We start from the raw sequence: 17,369 nt of genomic DNA on the forward strand, positions 1-17,369 counted from the left end.
TCCAACTGGTCCAATTTTAGCCAGTGGGTCCAGTTTTATCCAACTGGTCCAGTTTTATCCAACTGGTCCAGTTTTAGCCAGTGGGTCTAGTTTTAGCCAGTGGGTCCAGTTTTAGCCAGTGGGTCCAGTTTTATCCAACTGGTCCAGTTTTAGCCAGTGGGTCCAGTTTTGGCCAGTGGGTCCAGTTTTATCCAGCTGGTCCAGTTTTAGCCAGTGGGTCTAGTTATATCCAACTGGTCCAGTTTTAGCCAGTGGATGCGGTTTTAGCCAACTGGTCCAGTTTTAATCAACTGGTCCAGTTTTAGCCAGTGGGTCCGGTTTTGGCCAGTGGGTCCAGTTTTAGCCAGTGGGTCCGGTTTTAGCCAACTGGTCCGGTTTTGGCCAGTGGGTCCAGTTTTATCCAACTGGTCCAGTTTTAGCCAGTGGGTCTGGTTTTATCCAACTGGTCCAGTTTTAGCCAGTGGATGCGGTTTTAGCCAACTGGTCCAGTTTTATCCAACTGGTCCAGTTTTAGCCAGTGGGTCCAGTTTTGGCCAGTGGGTCTGGTTTTATCCAACTGGTCCAGTTTTAGCCAGTGGATGCGGTTTTAGCCAACTGGTCCAGTTTTAATCAACTGGTCCAGTTTTAGCCAGTGGGTCCGGTTTTGGCCAGTGGGTCCAGTTTTAGCCAGTGGGTCCGGTTTTAGCCAACTGGTCCGGTTTTGGCCAGTGGGTCCAGTTTTATCCAACTGGTCCAGTTTTAGCCAGTGGGTCTGGTTTTATCCAACTGGTCCAGTTTTAGCCAGTGGATGCGGTTTTAGCCAACTGGTCCAGTTTTATCCAACTGGTCCAGTTTTAGCCAGTGGGTCCAGTTTTGGCCAGTGGGTCTGGTTTTATCCAACTGGTCCAGTTTTAGCCAGTGGATGCGGTTTTAGCCAACTGGTCCAGTTTTAATCAACTGGTCCAGTTTTAGCCAGTGGGTCCGGTTTTGGCCAGTGGGTCCAGTTTTAGCCAGTGGGTCCGGTTTTAGCCAACTGGTCCGGTTTTGGCCAGTGGGTCCAGTTTTATCCAACTGGTCCAATTTTAGCCAGTGGGTCCAGTTTTATCCAACTGGTCCAGTTTTATCCAACTGGTCCAGTTTTAGCCAGTGGGTCCAGTTTTAGCCAGTGGGTCCAGTTTTAGCCAGTGGGTCCAGTTTTATCCAACTGGTCCAGTTTTAGCCAGTGGGTCCAGTTTTGGCCAGTGGGTCCAGTTTTATCCAGCTGGTCCAGTTTTAGCCAGTGGGTCTAGTTATATCCAACTGGTCCAGTTTTAGCCAGTGGATGCGGTTTTAGCCAACTGGTCCAGTTTTAATCAACTGGTCCAGTTTTAGCCAGTGGGTCCGGTTTTGGCCAGTGGGTCCAGTTTTAGCCAGTGGGTCCGGTTTTAGCCAACTGGTCCGGTTTTGGCCAGTGGGTCCAGTTTTATCCAACTGGTCCAGTTTTAGCCAGTGGGTCTGGTTTTATCCAACTGGTCCAGTTTTAGCCAGTGGATGCGGTTTTAGCCAACTGGTCCAGTTTTATCCAACTGGTCCAGTTTTAGCCAGTGGGTCCAGTTTTGGCCAGTGGGTCTGGTTTTATCCAACTGGTCCAGTTTTAGCCAGTGGGTCCGGTTTTGGCCAGTGGGTCCAGTTTTAGCCAGTGGGTCCGGTTTTAGCCAACTGGTCCGGTTTTGGCCAGTGGGTCCAGTTTTATCCAACTGGTCCAGTTTTAGCCAGTGGGTCTGGTTTTATCCAACTGGTCCAGTTTTAGCCAGTGGATGCGGTTTTAGCCAACTGGTCCAGTTTTATCCAACTGGTCCAGTTTTAGCCAGTGGGTCCAGTTTTGGCCAGTGGGTCTGGTTTTATCCAACTGGTCCAGTTTTAGCCAGTGGATGCGGTTTTAGCCAACTGGTCCAGTTTTAATCAACTGGTCCAGTTTTAGCCAGTGGGTCCGGTTTTGGCCAGTGGGTCCAGTTTTAGCCAGTGGGTCCGGTTTTAGCCAACTGGTCCGGTTTTGGCCAGTGGGTCCAGTTTTAATCCAACTGGTCCAATTTTAGCCAGTGGGTCCAGTTTTATCCAACTGGTCTGGTTTTAATGTTATTCATCTACATTGTTATGACTTATCTGTGTTTATTTAGAAACTATAGCCGAAATGAGTCACTGATCTTTTGTCAAACAGAACTTTGACTAAATGTCAACTGTGTTGATCATCTGCCGCCCCCCCCCATCATATTGGAACTGACAGGTAATAAATAAGCCCCCCTGATGGACAGAAGGTTTTATTTTCTACTGACAGCCACTGACAATGAGGAAAGGGCCTCCACGGCCCCCTGTGAGGCCCTCACACTAAGGGTCACAAACCTCACGTTCCATTAGGGCAGTGGTTCCCAAAGTGTGGGGCGCGCCCCCTAAGGGGGGCGCAATGCCATTGCAGGGGGGGCGCGGGAAGCGGTATGGATGAATGAAGAAAAAAAAAAAAAAAAAACAGCGCTTGCTTGACTGAGCATAATGGACAGTTGTGACACTGCAACCCAGATTTGAGAAGATCTGCAGCAAAAAGCAGGCTCACTACAGCCACTGAAAAGATGGGAGGATTAAAGTACAAAGAAAAAACTCTCAGGGAGCTGTTCAATGTTTTCACTCCATTTTGCACTGAGGCTTTTTTAATGTATTGATGATAGCAAAGTTAAATATTGTTACATATAAAAAAAAAGAAATATGTTTAAAATAACACAGACAACAAAGAATCCTCTTCTAATCTACATTATAGAACTATGTAGGGGGGGGGGGGGGGGGGGGGGGGGGGGGGGGGGGGGTCGTGGAAATTTTATTGTAATCCAAAGGGGGGCCCAGAAGAAAATCTTTGGGAACCACTGCATTAGGGGATTGCTGATCAATCCTACAGACGCCCTCTGATAATCTAATGAAGACCACTGATATGATGTAATGAGCTCCTAGAGGCTGGACTGAGCCTCTAATCCAATCCATCCTACGCATATTTAGCCTTTCTCTAAGCCATTAACTGCAAGTCTCACATCTACTCTCAAAGGAATCGAGACACCATACTGTGACTCCATTCAGCCGAAATGTAGGGACAGTGCTTCCAAACAACCTGGGGGTTACAGAGGTCAGAGGATTTCTACCACTGATGTATGCAGCTACTCAGACAGGAAGCTGTAAGGAAACAGCTCAGAGCAATGGATAGTTTTGCTCCTGGCAAACTATCATGGCAGATATAAACCAGAGTCGCTGCAAGCTAAGTGGGTTGCATTTTAACCAATCAATTATGCATGCAGAGGAATTATTGATGGTGAAAATGTAGTGGGTTACCTGTCGACATGAGGGATGAGGCCTGTGAGGGTTAACCAAGCTGAAAGGACCGGGCTGAACGGACCAGATTTGTCAGACTGTTTGGAAAAACTGGGAAAGTGTTGATGTGTTCGGGGGATTTCTGGAAGAACGCTAAAGGCTACAGAGGGAAGCTTTTTATTATGTTTAAACGCGCTGAATATTACTGCTAGCCATTCTTAGGGTAAAGAAAGTTTGTACTTTAAAACAGTTTAAGGTAAAAAACAAAAAAAAGATTAAAATTATGAGCAAAAAATATTAAAGTATTGAAAACTAGAAATATGTAAAAATGAATCAAAAGCCTATTTAGTTTGATAAAATTTATGTAAATACAAGTCAGAATGTGATCTAATGAGAAGTTTGGTCAACCACTGAGCTGCAGTCCAGGAGGACTCGTTAGCACAGACTCGTTAGCACAGACTCGTTAGCACAGACTCGTTAGCACAGTTCGTTAGCACAGACTCGTTAGCACAGACTCGTTAGCTCTACCGTTCAGCTGGAGGTCACCTGATGACAGAAAAAAGCTCCTCCTGGAAATCAGAGCAGATCAGTTTGTTCTGCTGATCTTCTCTGTGGAACACGACAGAACAGCCGAGTCATCCAGGACCTGTTACTGAGGGACAGGTCAACACCTCACCTGGGACAGCCACTCCTCATCGTCTGGGCCGCTGTGATCCGACGCCAAGCTGTCACATGACTCGTGACGTGTGATTGGACCTGGACTTCCTGGGCTGATCCCTGGAGAGAAAATAAAAAACAAACATGAATGAAAACTAAGATGGTGAATCAGTTTCCCTTTGATTTCATTTCAGAAAAACTAAAATCTATTAGGATTCATCTGAGGTTGAGATTAAAACTCTGATTAAAACAAACGGTTCTTTAGATTAATGGCCGATATGATTTTATTACAAGATGCAAGAATAAATGAGTAAAACTGTTTGGGCTGATTCTTTATCTTTAACCCTTCCTGATTAAAGGCTCTGCAACCTGAGGATTTGAAATGTTTCATCTATTATAACCAAATATATCAGCAAAAATGGAACTGGGTCAATAAAGGAGTTCTGCAGCAAATCAAAGCAGCGTTTCTGTCTAATGGTTTGGAGAGGAAAGGCTGTTAAATCGTCAGCAGAGGCGAGCGGCCAGAACCCACACCTCCAACTGATGGGATCCTCAGATAAATGACTCTAAATCACATGGCCGGATGCACACGAGGTAATGTTTGGTTAGAGAGCCAAAGGAAGGGGAGAAAGTACAATTCTGTGTTTGTTTTCATCTCCAACAGGCATATGACTGCGTATCATACAGTAAAGTGTGAAAAGGCAGAGCAGAGAGGGAGCGACAGAGAGACCAGAGACAGATGGGGCTCCTGCAGGCTTGAATAAGCAAGGCGTGGAGAATGAGTCCTAATGTGTTGAATCAGTCGTCTCTCCATCTCCCACCACAGGGATGGGGTTTGTTTAACACAAGAATGGCTAATAAACGTGTCAAGCCCACATCTGGAGCACAGGAGGCGCCCCTGCCTCTCCTCTCACACATGTGCCAGGTGGTCACCCACACCCTTAATGGAGGCAGCGCGGTGTTTGACACCTCGGCGGCGAATGTCGCATCATGGCGGATTCACACATCAGCCTCACACACTCACACACGTCCCGCTGGAATTAGCAGCTCTGGCCTCATTCGCTGTGTGAATAATTGAAAAAAGGACTCTGTAGTTACTCAGCAGTGAAAGCGGCGTCGCCTTGATCCTTTCACTGACAAAGAAGCGGATAAAAGCCTCATCTAATGCCGTGACAAGAACAAATGCAGAAAAACTGTTCATGGAAATTATTTAGGAAGAAAAAAAAGAGTGAAAAGGAGGAGAAGAGGGACAGAAACAGGAGAGCTGACTGTATTTCCCACATTTCCACTAATCCTGAGGATGGAAGTCAAATATTTATTTGATCATTGATTTATTTTAATCAAATCCTCCTCAGATCATCAGTCAGGATCCAAACACTGACATGAAGGAGAGTCTGCGGGTGACTGAAGTTCAGCTCAGGTTCAAACCACCAACACATAACGTTACAGACTAAATGTCAGAGAATCAAACTTAGAGGACGATTCCAAGTCCCCTGCGTACGAGTCACTTTGGTCCTGTTAGGAAACAGTTCAGTTTAAACTGGTTCAAACATCATCTACCAATGGGATCCCAGCATATAGTCCCACTAGACTGGAGCCAATCCCAGTTTCCTTCTATTTATCCATCAGCTGCTGTTTGATCTCAATATATCAAAGTTCATCATTTTTTGCAGTCAGTATTTAATACAGCTGCACAGTAAATTCATAAAAAATAACAATGTGTTTCTTTATTGTGGATTCATTATATTGAAAATAATGTAACCTTTGATTTAAGTGAAAGACCGTTTGATACTAGGGAGGATTAAGGTTTTCTGCTTATCAATTAATCTTAAGTGAAATTAAAAGATTAATCAACTTCAGATTAACTGTCAACCAAAAAGCCAACTTTGTGCGCTAGTTGAAAAACACTAGTGTGGTGAAAATGAATTTAGACGTGTAAAAAGTTTCGCTGATGCCAGCAGCAGCTTTCCCAGTGAGAATGCAGCTAAAACACGACTCAGGTTAACGATTAAAACCACTGAACTGAATCTCTTCATCACGTCTGATGAAGACAGACTGACCAGCTGGATGTTTGAACACAGAAATGATGAAAGGAGCTTAAAACTGATCAAATCTTTAGGAGTTTCTAGAATAAACTCATTGGATCGTTTCCAAACTACGAAGCATTTAGCTGCTTAGATTTGGCTTCATGGACCCTTCTACACGCTTTAGATCCAGATCAATTGACAGGATTTAGCCCCGGGGCCTGGAGGGCCCCTATGGAGGGCCCCTATGGACGGCCCCTACGGAGGGCCTCTATGGAGGGCCCCTACGGAAGGGTTCTATGGAGGGCCTCTATGGAGGGCCCCTATGGACGGCCCCTACGGAGGGCCTCTATGGAGGGCCCCTACGGAAGGGTTCTATGGAGGGCCCCTATGGAAGGCCTCTATGGAGGGCCCCTATGGAAGGCCTCTATGGAGGGCCCCTATGGAAGGCCTCTATGGAGGGCCCCTATGGAGGGCCCCTACGGAGGGCCTCTATGGAGGGCCCCTATGGAGGGCCCCTATAGCGGGCCTGCATGGTGGATCCAGGGGGAGGGATCAGAGCCTCATTCTTTGTTCCACCTCCAGTATATTAATCTACAGAATATTAATCTCAGTAATCTACAGTATAATAATCTCTCTGCTCCCCTCCACTAATCAGAACTGAAGATGGATGAGGGGAGAATCATCTAGAAACTTCACGTTGCCTAAAGTGAATTTCCAAGCCTTTAAGAACCTGTTTAGTCGTTTTAAGTGAAGCTGCTGTTTTTCATGTCAGATTACAGGTGGAGCTGAAGGCAGCTTCCCTCAGAGCAGCTTGGACTCAGGAGCTCAGTCCTTCTGCTCCATGCTGGATGGAGCAGACCGACAGCCAAGCCGTCCTTTCTCTGCCTGTCTTTGATCTCTGAGCCTGTCATGGCGGCGGCCTTACCAAACGCCACGCGCTCCGAGGCCTTCACTGGGGCTCCTAACCTAACTGAGCTGTCATGGTTCTCAGCGTCCCAGATGGAGCCCCAGTCAGCCGGTCTCCAGCGTCAGCACATTACAGGGTCCCTGGGTTTGCCCCCCCATCACTGGGCTACAGCCGTGAAGTTTGACATGGGGGGGGCGTCTTCCTGAGGTCATTTTTTTAATCACCTGATCAGCATTTCCTTTTTTCTATGAAGAGCGAAGCTGCAGATGCTGGTCCTGGATCTGTTTGCCAGTGCGTCTCCCTGGCCTCCTTATCTCTGCTAAGATTGGCTGCCCTGCCATCCTCTGAGTGCTGCAGATGGACAGGTGGAGATAGTGACCATGAAGTGGCGCCACTCGTGTCTTTTATCTCCCCGTCCTCCAGGCTCCGGTCTGGCCTCATCCAGGGCCTTCCTCTCCTCCTGTTTTTCTCTTTCAAGCTGCATTTTTAATCAGGCTGGGTCATCCAATATAGAGCCCTGAGACTGGAGATTAAGGCCTGTCAGTCACACACTGACACCCCCCCTCGCAGTGAGGAAGAAGTGTTAGTCTGCTGCTGGGTTCAGGAGACGCTTCTATAATGGTAGCTTCTCTCTAACTGGACTCTGTTTAATGGCTGCTGGCCGATGCAGATCTGACCTAGATTAAACGATTAGGTCTGCCAGTTGGAACAGAGTCTTTTCTGTTCCGGACGCTCAGCAAGACGCACTTTGACAAGGAACTTATGGTGCTGCTGTAATTCCTCCTGAGGTCAAATAGACTCTTTCTCCTGGATCACTTCTCAGCAAAGCTGCCAAGCCCTGGAGGGGGCAGAGGAGAGGGCTGGCAGGGGGACACATGCTGGGGATGCTGGAGCCCCTCTCTGGGTGCAAAGCTCAGAGATGGAAGGTGGCGGTCCGAGAGAAGAGAGACGGAGGAACAGTTATGCTTCTCTGGTCCCAGCGCTGCACGCCTGGCCGACCACGCAGGAAACATCCACCCTGGATTTATCCGCTGCTGTTAATTGGATGTAAATGTTAATGCAATGAATCTCCCTCATTATGCAGCCAGTTTCGATACTCATGGCGGCGGCGGCGGCGCCCGAGCCCGTCACCGCGCCACGTCCTCATCGCTCTGACACTACGAGAGACCATTATCACTAATTTGACAAACTCTCCTACCAGTTAGACCTGGAGCACTGCAGCGTGAGTCAGAGACGGCTGTAAACACGGCCGGCCTCGGCCCGCGGCGAACACTACAACTAATTAAACATTTCCAATCATGGAGCGAACCGCCATCCTGTGGCTGCGGGGGCGGGGCATGGCGCTCCAGCTTTCTGCATCACGGCCTCTCAGCACTAGTTACTGAATACGAGGGAGCTCAGGGTGTCGGGGGGGGTCTGCAGACACCTACCAGCCAGGAGGCACTGATAGTACTGAACCAGGTCCGAGGCCAGAACCAGGGGGTGGCTGGAGGTGAAAGGAGGCTGCAGCTCGTTCCACTGCGGAGTCCTGCAGAGGAAGAAGAGCGTGAACGTCGGCAGTGCGGCCATATTGGCGGAGGAAGAGGCGAGCGGCAGTTACCTGGCTAACGTCCAGCACGCTCTGGGAGAGGTGCTCAGCTCCAGCGGAGTCTCATCGCTGATCTTCTGCGCAGTGCTGATCGGCCGAGGCTCCAGGACGTGCTCCACCACGTTACCGTAGCAACTGATTATGTACAGCGAGTCCACGACCGACTGGCGGGACTGATCTGTTGGGAAGCCATGATGCAAACCCCACAGTTGGACATCAGGCTGCAGACGTCTGGAAAGAGGTCTGAAAGAAACGCACCTTTTTCTCTCTTCATGTTGGGGTTTGTGATGAACCAGGAGCGAGACGAGGCGAAGATGGCAGCGACGCAGAACTCTCCACCGCTGGACTTGCTGGGGGAGATCTGGGGGGGCGGTTTGGCTTTGCTTCAGGAGGAAGAAAGAGTCACAATTTAGCAACAACATTACCTGAAAAATAAGGAATGAAAGATTTGATTTGAGTTCAGAGTGGCTAAAAAACCCTGAAATGTTGCATCTAATTCATCTGAAGCTGGTTTCTGCTCTGATGGCCGCCGCAGCCCTTTGACCAATCAGGAGCCGGGATCAAAGCTTAGCTCCCTAAACCCCCGCCTGCTGGGAGATTTCAGCCGAGAACCTGGTGGTCAGCAGCTCCTTCACTGCCAGGACCAGCCTGACCTCCTGATGCTGACGGGCGGCCATGATGCCTCAGAGGGCCGAGCCCACCAGCTGAGACTCAGGAAGGAGCGTTAGATGTTTCAGCTATGGACGACTTTTTATAGCAGATAGAATCCAGAAACATCAATAGGACTGGAGAGAACGGGGGGGGGGGATTCTGATTCAGACGGCAGGAAACAGATCCATAGAGATAACCGACCTGAGCAGCTTCCTCCTCTAACAACATCTGCATCAAGCAACTGGATGGGAAGCAAAACGTCTTCAAACCTTGGAAACAAAGTCCAGTGGATTGGTTTTTAAACTTTTAAGGAATGACTATGACCTGGATGACTGAGGATCTTCACCAGCATGTTACCATGACAACTACCCAACAGCTTCTCCTTCTGACATTCACCATCATTCACCATCAGCGTGTGGAGGATACGCTGGGTGAGTTCCATCCATCTTCTGACACGCTTTATCCCTACTGTGGTGGTGAGGGGGGCTGGTTCCTATCTCTAGCTGTCTACAGGTGAGAGGCGGGGTCCACCATGGACACCCCGTCCCACCTGGACAGGTCTCCAGTCCATCACAGGGCAACACAGAGACAAACAGGACAAACAACCATTCACTCCCACCTAAGGAGGATTTAGAGAAGCCCATGAACCTAACAGTCATGTTTTTGGACTGTGGGAGGAAGCTGGAGTACCCAGAGAGAACCCACCATGCTCAGGGAGAACATACTAACATGCAGCGGTGCTACCCACTGAGCACATGGGAGGAGTTCCTCAGAGCTTTATTCTAAATTATTCTGCTGATGCCTGGTCTGCTGCTGAATGGAAGGAGAATGAGAGGAAAGAGCAGGATTCTTCTTTCATTGGTCAGCGCCGGGCAGAGAGCAGGAGAAGCTAATATCTATGGGGGGGGGGGGCTCAGGATATTGCTTTGGCTGAATCCTCCTCATGTCCTCTCCTTCAGGCTCTTCCACATATTTCACCTCTAAAGGTCTTTTCTCTGTTTGAACCATCCTGGAGAGGAAAACTAAACATCTCATTCATGAAGAAGCAGCTTAGCAATCCCAGCACGTTGCCATGGAAATGAGGAAAAAAGATATCCTTCTCCAACGGCTCACCTAGATTTCAGATTTATGGTTCAGGGACAAAAAAATCTTTCTTTGGCTTTTCAGTTTATTCCTGGAAAAAGCGTAGCGTCTGCGAGGCGATGCGGTTGGCCAGCTTCAGCAACCCGTAGGACACAAATCTTTCTGGAGTCGGCTCACGTCCGTCTGCAGGGCTGAGCAGGTCAAGCGGGAGGAATATTCCACATATGGCCTTTTAATTTAGACCCAACAACTTTCTGCAATCACCGCTTTACAAAGAGAGCCGGCTGCTCTTCTTCCAGCAGGATCCTGACGAGAGCTCATGATATACTGACCAACATGCCACCGCATACAGAGCGAACATACATTAAAGAATCACACCATGGATATAGTTAGAAGGCAGCAGCGCTGGCTCCCCGCTGTGGTTTCATAGGCTCTTTGAAGAGGCCTCAGCTCGCACCGAGCCTGCCAACAGGAGGAAAGATCACAGCTTGCTTCCTTTCTCATCTGGCTGCACTGACCACTAAAATGCATTCATCTGCATTTTAAATCATACGTTTGCTCTTGATCTCCCTGGAAGTGGCTTAAACGTGTCGAGGTTTCCGCCCTGTGACTAAAAAGTGCAGCTCCAGGGCTTCGCCGCGTTTGCAGCTTTATGACGCAGGCCGCCGGCGTGGTAATGGGAAGGCCGACAGCTCAGAGCTACAGAAAAATGTAACCCAATATCAGCAAATGAGGAACATAAATATATACTGAGAGGGAACCAGATGTTTCTAAACAAACTAATCTCCCTCTTTCCTTCAGAAACTCGGCCTCTTAGCTGGGAGGGGAATCAATGTTTTCCTTTGCAACTTTAATTCACTGAAAAGACTACTCACATGTCATTTCCACTTTTAATTTCACAAATGAGGCCTCTTGACTGAGCTAATAGCTTTTCCTCAAGGGCATAATTCAATCTGCGACATCAACCATCAAAGTCCCTTCGCATTACTACGTCCGGAGCTAACATGAGGCGCCGTGGGGTGGGGGGGTGCATGTCCAGTGGCAGGATCCATTTATTCTCAGTCCTGGCAGTAAACAGTAATAGAGCCGTTATAGAGGAGCAGCTTTCTGCCGTTAGAAGCTATCAAACAACGACGGCGGCTTCAGGAGGTGTTAGAACAGCTGTAAGACTGAAGAAAGGTCTAAGGAGCCGCTTGCTTCATCTAGATATTTACCACAGGTTTGCTAAAAATGTTTTAGAAAAGAAAATCTGTTAAAATAAAACAGACAATAAATCTATTAAAGAAAATGTATTAAATTAGTTCTAATCAGATCCAAAGCAGCTTCAAACTGCGGAGGATGTGTACCTTTGAAAATCTATATGCTCCGAGGGTCTAGATGAGTTAGATGCTGAATGAAGGCGGAAAGAAAAAAGTTTCAATTAAAAAGTATGACTGACTGCCCACAACAAAAGGCGAAACCCAAGACGTGGAGAAGCACCACATGCTATTCATTTTCTAAAGTGAATGGAGTCAGCGGGGAGGACAGGGAAAAGTTCACTCAATCATCCCTCCATGAGCGACTCCTTCCTTTAAAAGCTTCTCAGCATCTGATTTCAGGAGGCAGTGTTGATAAGACCCCCCCCCCAAAAAAAAAAAACAAAGTTCAGGAAGTTAAACTTTATATCAGATGATCTGGGCGGTGGAAAGGATTCAGCGCTCAGCAGGATGATCCTTCATCGTGTTTTCACTCATCCATCAATCAGCAAAGAATATTTATAATTATTATTATTTTAAGCATAATAGAAAATCTATCAAATAAACTCCTAAAACTAAATCTGTTGTTTTTTACATATTTGAACATTTGTTTAAAAAATAAAATATATTCAATCAACATTTTAAATACAATGCGTTTATTTTTGTTTTACCACCGTTTGCTTTGTTCCTTACAGTTAGTCATTCAGTGCTAAAGCTGCTCTTATCCAGCAGTGAACTATTTTTCCAGAGTAGTTGGGATTCCCGTGGAGCGCCATATTCTCTCCAGCTTCCTAGCATTTAGCTTCAGCTCTGCATTAAACCGAGGAGCCAGCTTTCTATTCTTTGCTGCGTTGCTTGGGAGTGACGTGGGTCTGGGGGATGGAGGTATTGCTGCAGCTGTGCCTCCCGCCTGCTATAGGTAGGATTAGGGCCCGGGTCCTTTGAGGGCCTTGAGCCATGATGGATAGGGCTTGGTGGTCTGTGGTGAGGAACCAGGGGTTTTCCAGATGGGATCTGGGATCTGGGAGAGGATCAGGTCTCTGGGGGTTCTCCTCCACTGGCCGTGCTCTGCCTTATGGTATCCTTCTGAATCTTTGGAGGATCACTGCCTTGGTTGATGCTGGACTGTGAGTGTGACGAGTGCGACATGAGGTCTGGGACTTGTCCTCCGCCATGTGATGTGGGACCATAGGTGTTGTGGGCATGAGGGGGGCACCATACAGGACCCCCTTAGTCACACCAGGGTCCGTTCTTTGGCTCAATCTCAAGTTCAGGAGACAATTAGGACTTTAATTGTCAACAAGAGACAAGAGTTTGGTTTTGTACTTTCTAGAAAATATCTGCATTTAGAGGTTTAGACATAAACATCTACGCTCATCAGATGACCTCACATTGGCACAGAGAAACCAACCCCTGAAAGGGCCTTGGAGCGCGGGGCGCTGAGGCTTCTGGGTACGGAGGACGCACCATGCACTGACGCCTTCCTCGTTATCCCGAACCCCGATCCTCGCGCCAATTCTAAATACCCCACAGACCCACGGCTAGGGCTGGGCGATATGGAAAAAAAACTATATCACGATATGGATTATTTTATATCACGATAACGATATATATCACGATATGCCACAACTGATGTTGCATTTTATGTTTTCATAGTCCGTCAGATGGACAGGGTTGAAAAAAATCTTTCATTGCCTATTTTTTACCCATCCTCTTGTTTCCTAATATGAGAATCCCAACCTCAAACCAAGAACACCAGTTATGCAATTTGCGGCCATGACAGTGAACAGTATAGAATCTTGGCTAGATAAAATAAAAAAGTTTATCACGATAGAAAAAATAGAGGAGAAAGGTCACGATAGACATGTTTCTCTCGTCCTCACGATATATATCGCCATATCGCCCAGCTCTACCCACGGCCTGTTTGGGCGCCGAGGCTTCTGGGTAATTATTTTACCATAGGAACTGGAGGCCTTTATAACAATCATTTTAAAAGTGATGATAAAACACATTTAATTTTTTTTCCGTAAAAATTCAAAAATTATCCACTGGACTTGGTTTCCAAGATTTGAAGACGTTTCGCCACCTCTCCAGGGTGACATTTGAATTGAGAAAGCTTCCTGGAGAGGTGGCAAAACGTCTTCAAATCTTGGAAACCAAGTCCAGTGGATAATTTTTGAATTTTTACGGAATGACTATGACCTGGATGACTGAGAACCTTCATCAGCATAAAACACATTTTAAAATAAAATCCATTGCTATCAGGATAGATCTCAATTTCTGATCAGTATAGCTTTATTTCCACAATGATGAATAGAAAAACATCACAGAAATTCTCCTTCTCTACATAGAAAAACAGCAGTAGAGTTAAAACCAAACAAATAAATATTAAAACAAAGATTTTAGGTGAATCTGTTTTCCTTTTTGGAGGAATTTAGCAAATAAAAAGCATAAATCAGTGTGAGAACACTGAGAATGACAGTAGAGTGTGAGAAGCAGAAGCGCTGCGTGCAAACACACATCCAATGGAAAAAACGAAACCAAAAGAACATTTCAACAAAAGCTCCATTCTTGGAAAAACACAGTGGAGGGTCGACACAAAGGAAAGACAGTAACGCCATTCTGCACATGGCGGCACGCCGCAGCCTCCCACAGGCGCCGAAGCTTTCACCCTAAAAGGTTTACGTCAGTAAATACCAACAACCTTATAAAACAAGATAAATAACTAAGGAAATACAACACCTTGTTTTTTGATGTGCTAAAAACTTATACAATCAAATATACATTAATCACTTAAAAATGTCTGGATTTTTGTTTCTGCTTCAGTCGCAACTAAAGAGAAACTGATGAAAAACTTTTACATCTTTTGCACTAAGAACACCTGCAAAATCAGCAGAGTTTTAAATACATGTTTTCCTCACTTTATACATCTCTCTCCCTCTCTCTCTCTCTCTCTCTATCTATCTCTCTCTCTATATATAATATATATATATATATATATATATATATATATATATATATATATATATATATATATATATATATATATATATATATATATATAAACACATTACCGTTCAAAAGTTTGTGGTCACCCAAACAATTTAGTGTTTTCCTGAAAAGTCACACTTATTCACCACCATATGTTGTGAAATGAATAGAAACTAGAGTCAAGACATTGACAAGGTTAGAAATAATGATTTGTATTTGAAATAAGATTTTTTTTTTACATCAAACTTTGCTTTGGTCAAAGAATCCTCCATTTGCAGCAATTCCAGCATTGCAGACCTTTGGCATTCTAGCTGTTATTCTGTTGAGGTAATCAGGAGAAATTCCCCCCCACGCTTCCAGAAGCTCCTCCCACCAGTTGGATTGGTTGGATGGGCACTTCCTGCGTCCCATACGGTCAATCTGCTCCCACAGCAGCTTAATGGGGTTCAGATCTGGTGACTGCGCTGGCCACTCCATTACCCAAAGAATACCAGCTGCCTGCTTCTGCTCTAAATAGTTCTGCACAATTTGGAGGTGTGTGTAGGGTCATTGTCCTGTTGTAGGATGAAATTGGCTCCAATCAAGCGCTGTCCACTGAGTATGGCATGGCGTGGCAAAATGGAGTGATAGCCTTCCTTATTCAGAATCCCTTTTACCCTGTACAAATCTCCCAGCTTACCAGCACCAAAGCAACCCCAGACCATCACATTACCTCCACCGTGCTTAACAGATGGCGTCAGGCATTCTTCCAGCATCTTTTCATTTGTTCTGCGTCTCACAAACGTTCTTCTTTGTGATCCAAACACCTCAAACTTGGATTCATCCGTCCACAACACTTTTTCCAGTCTTCCTCTGTCCAATGTCTGTGTTCTTTTGCCCATCTTAATCTTTTTCTTTTATTGACCAGTCTCAGATATGGCTTTTTCTCAGATATGGCTTTTTCTTTGCCGCTCTGCCCTGAAGCCCAGAATCCTGCAGCCGCCTCTTCACTGTAGATGTTGACACTGGTGTTTTGCGGATACTATTTAATGAAGATGCCAGTTGGGGACCTGTGAGGCGCCTGTTTCTCAAACTAGAGACTCTAATGTACTTATCTTCTTGCTCAGTTGTGCAACGCGGCCTCCCACTTCTTTTTCTACTCTGATTAGAGCCTGTTTGTGCTGTCCTCTGAAGGGAGTAGTACACACCATTGTAGGAAATCTTCAATTTCTTAGCAATTTCTGGCATGGAATAGCCTTCACTTCTAAGAACCAGAATAGACTGTCGAGTTTCAGATGAAAGTTCTCTTTTTCTGGCCATTTTGAGCGTTTAATTGACCCCACAAATGTAATGCTGCAGATACTCAATCTGCTCAAAGGAAGGTCAGTTTTGTAGCTTCTGTAACGAGCTAAACTGTTTTCAGATGTGTGAACATGATTGCACAAGGGTTTTCTAATCATCAATTAGCCTTCTGAGCCAATGAGCAAACACATTGTACCATTAGAACACTGGAGTGATAGTTGCTGGAAATGGGCCTCTATACACCGATGGAGATATTGCACCAAAAACCGGACATTCACAGCTAGAATAGTCATTTACCACATTAGCAATGTATAGAGTGTATTTCTTTAAAGTTAAGACTAGTTTAAAGTTATCTTCATTGAAAGTACAGTGCTTTTCCTTCAAAAATAAGGACATTTCAATGTGACCCTAAACTTTTGAACAGCAGTGTATATATATATATATATATATATATATATATATATATATATATATATGCATTCTTTCTATCCGTCTATTTTACTAATACTTGTCAAGCAATAAAAATGGATTTGCAAGGCAACACCATGGACAACAAAATGCAAAACAGGGACAAAAAAAAAGGCCTCATTGGAAACGTTTTGATACCGTTGAGTAAGAACTGAACAAAGATTTAAAAAAAATCCACAAAGCAAAAGAAGGAACAATACAGGAAATGGTTAAAGCAGAGAGAACCACTGCATGCGGCTGACGACGAGGCGAAAAGCAAACTCACCATGGAGTTTTAATGGCAAAGCATCCCGCCCCAAAGAGGTACGGTCTCCATGAGGAAGGGGTGGCGGTGAAGAGAGTGGGGACACAGAGATAGACGGAGAAGCCATTACTACGCTTGCACACTTGACCAAACACACTTTTCTCATTAGACACTGGTTGACGTGTGCAGAGCAAACATACGGCAGGAAACAGAACGTCTGAGCTAAGATGGATGTAAGGACCTGCAGGATGGTTGGAGGATTCATCCGTCCAAGCTGCTCTGCAGAGTGGGAGATCATTTCATCATGGTCTGGACATCTGTCGCCTTATTTCTTTATTTCTCCTTTATTAATGAGGTTCATGAGCATAATTGCTGAGGAGGAAGCGCCCTGAGTAAATAGAGCGAGGAAATAAGGTGGACATCAGAGATAAAAAACCAGTCTGAGGAGCTGACCTGATTTGTATAACTGGGGACACCAGTAAAACTAACAGGACTCCTGCATTGTTGAGACAAGGAGCTGTGTGTTTGCAAGCAGCATGCTTTTTTTTTTACAGTGACTGTGTATTTATGGCAGAGCGTGGCCTTTTGGAAGATGGGCTGCGGGCAAATGTGTATCCACTGTGATTATGTTAACAAGTGTGTGTTAGTGTGCGTCCGGGAGTCATCCAGAGTTTAGCGTCTTTTTCAGGGAACATGGCTGTCCGTCCGTCTGCGAGTGTGTTTCTGATGTTTATAAGACATCAGCAGTGGGAGTGTGTTCCTGTGTTTATTCTGCACGGCCAGAGATAGTGACATAGCTCCATAAACAGTTTACAGTAAATAAGTCTCTGTGCCTGCAGCAATAAAGATCCGATGAGACTGAACTCTGTCCCTGAGAGCCAACCTCCCCGAGTCTTGAAAAGAAAGACTCCCCAGCCAACCAAAGCACTTT

General features: G+C 45.9%; 1 protein-coding gene across 1 annotated transcript in view; it reads right to left on the reverse strand.

Annotated features, from left to right (window-relative positions):
• bcas3 (BCAS3 microtubule associated cell migration factor) overlaps positions 1-17,369 on the reverse strand; it is a gene marked incomplete at its 5' end in the record, with an annotated part of 133,751 nt that overhangs the window by 28,146 nt on the left and 88,236 nt on the right. Inside the window, 5 exons of the mRNA XM_038290058.1 lie at positions 3,983-4,083; positions 8,328-8,425; positions 8,498-8,663; positions 8,744-8,868; positions 16,460-16,504. Coding sequence (XP_038145986.1) covers positions 3,983-4,083; positions 8,328-8,425; positions 8,498-8,663; positions 8,744-8,868; positions 16,460-16,504 — 535 coding nt within the window. The remainder of the gene's footprint in view (positions 1-3,982; positions 4,084-8,327; positions 8,426-8,497; positions 8,664-8,743; positions 8,869-16,459; positions 16,505-17,369) is intronic.

Source organism: Cyprinodon tularosa, unplaced genomic scaffold (genome assembly GCF_016077235.1).
Source record: "Cyprinodon tularosa strain WSP-4 unplaced genomic scaffold, ASM1607723v1 ctg1070, whole genome shotgun sequence".
Taxonomy (NCBI): domain Eukaryota; kingdom Metazoa; phylum Chordata; class Actinopteri; order Cyprinodontiformes; family Cyprinodontidae; genus Cyprinodon; species Cyprinodon tularosa.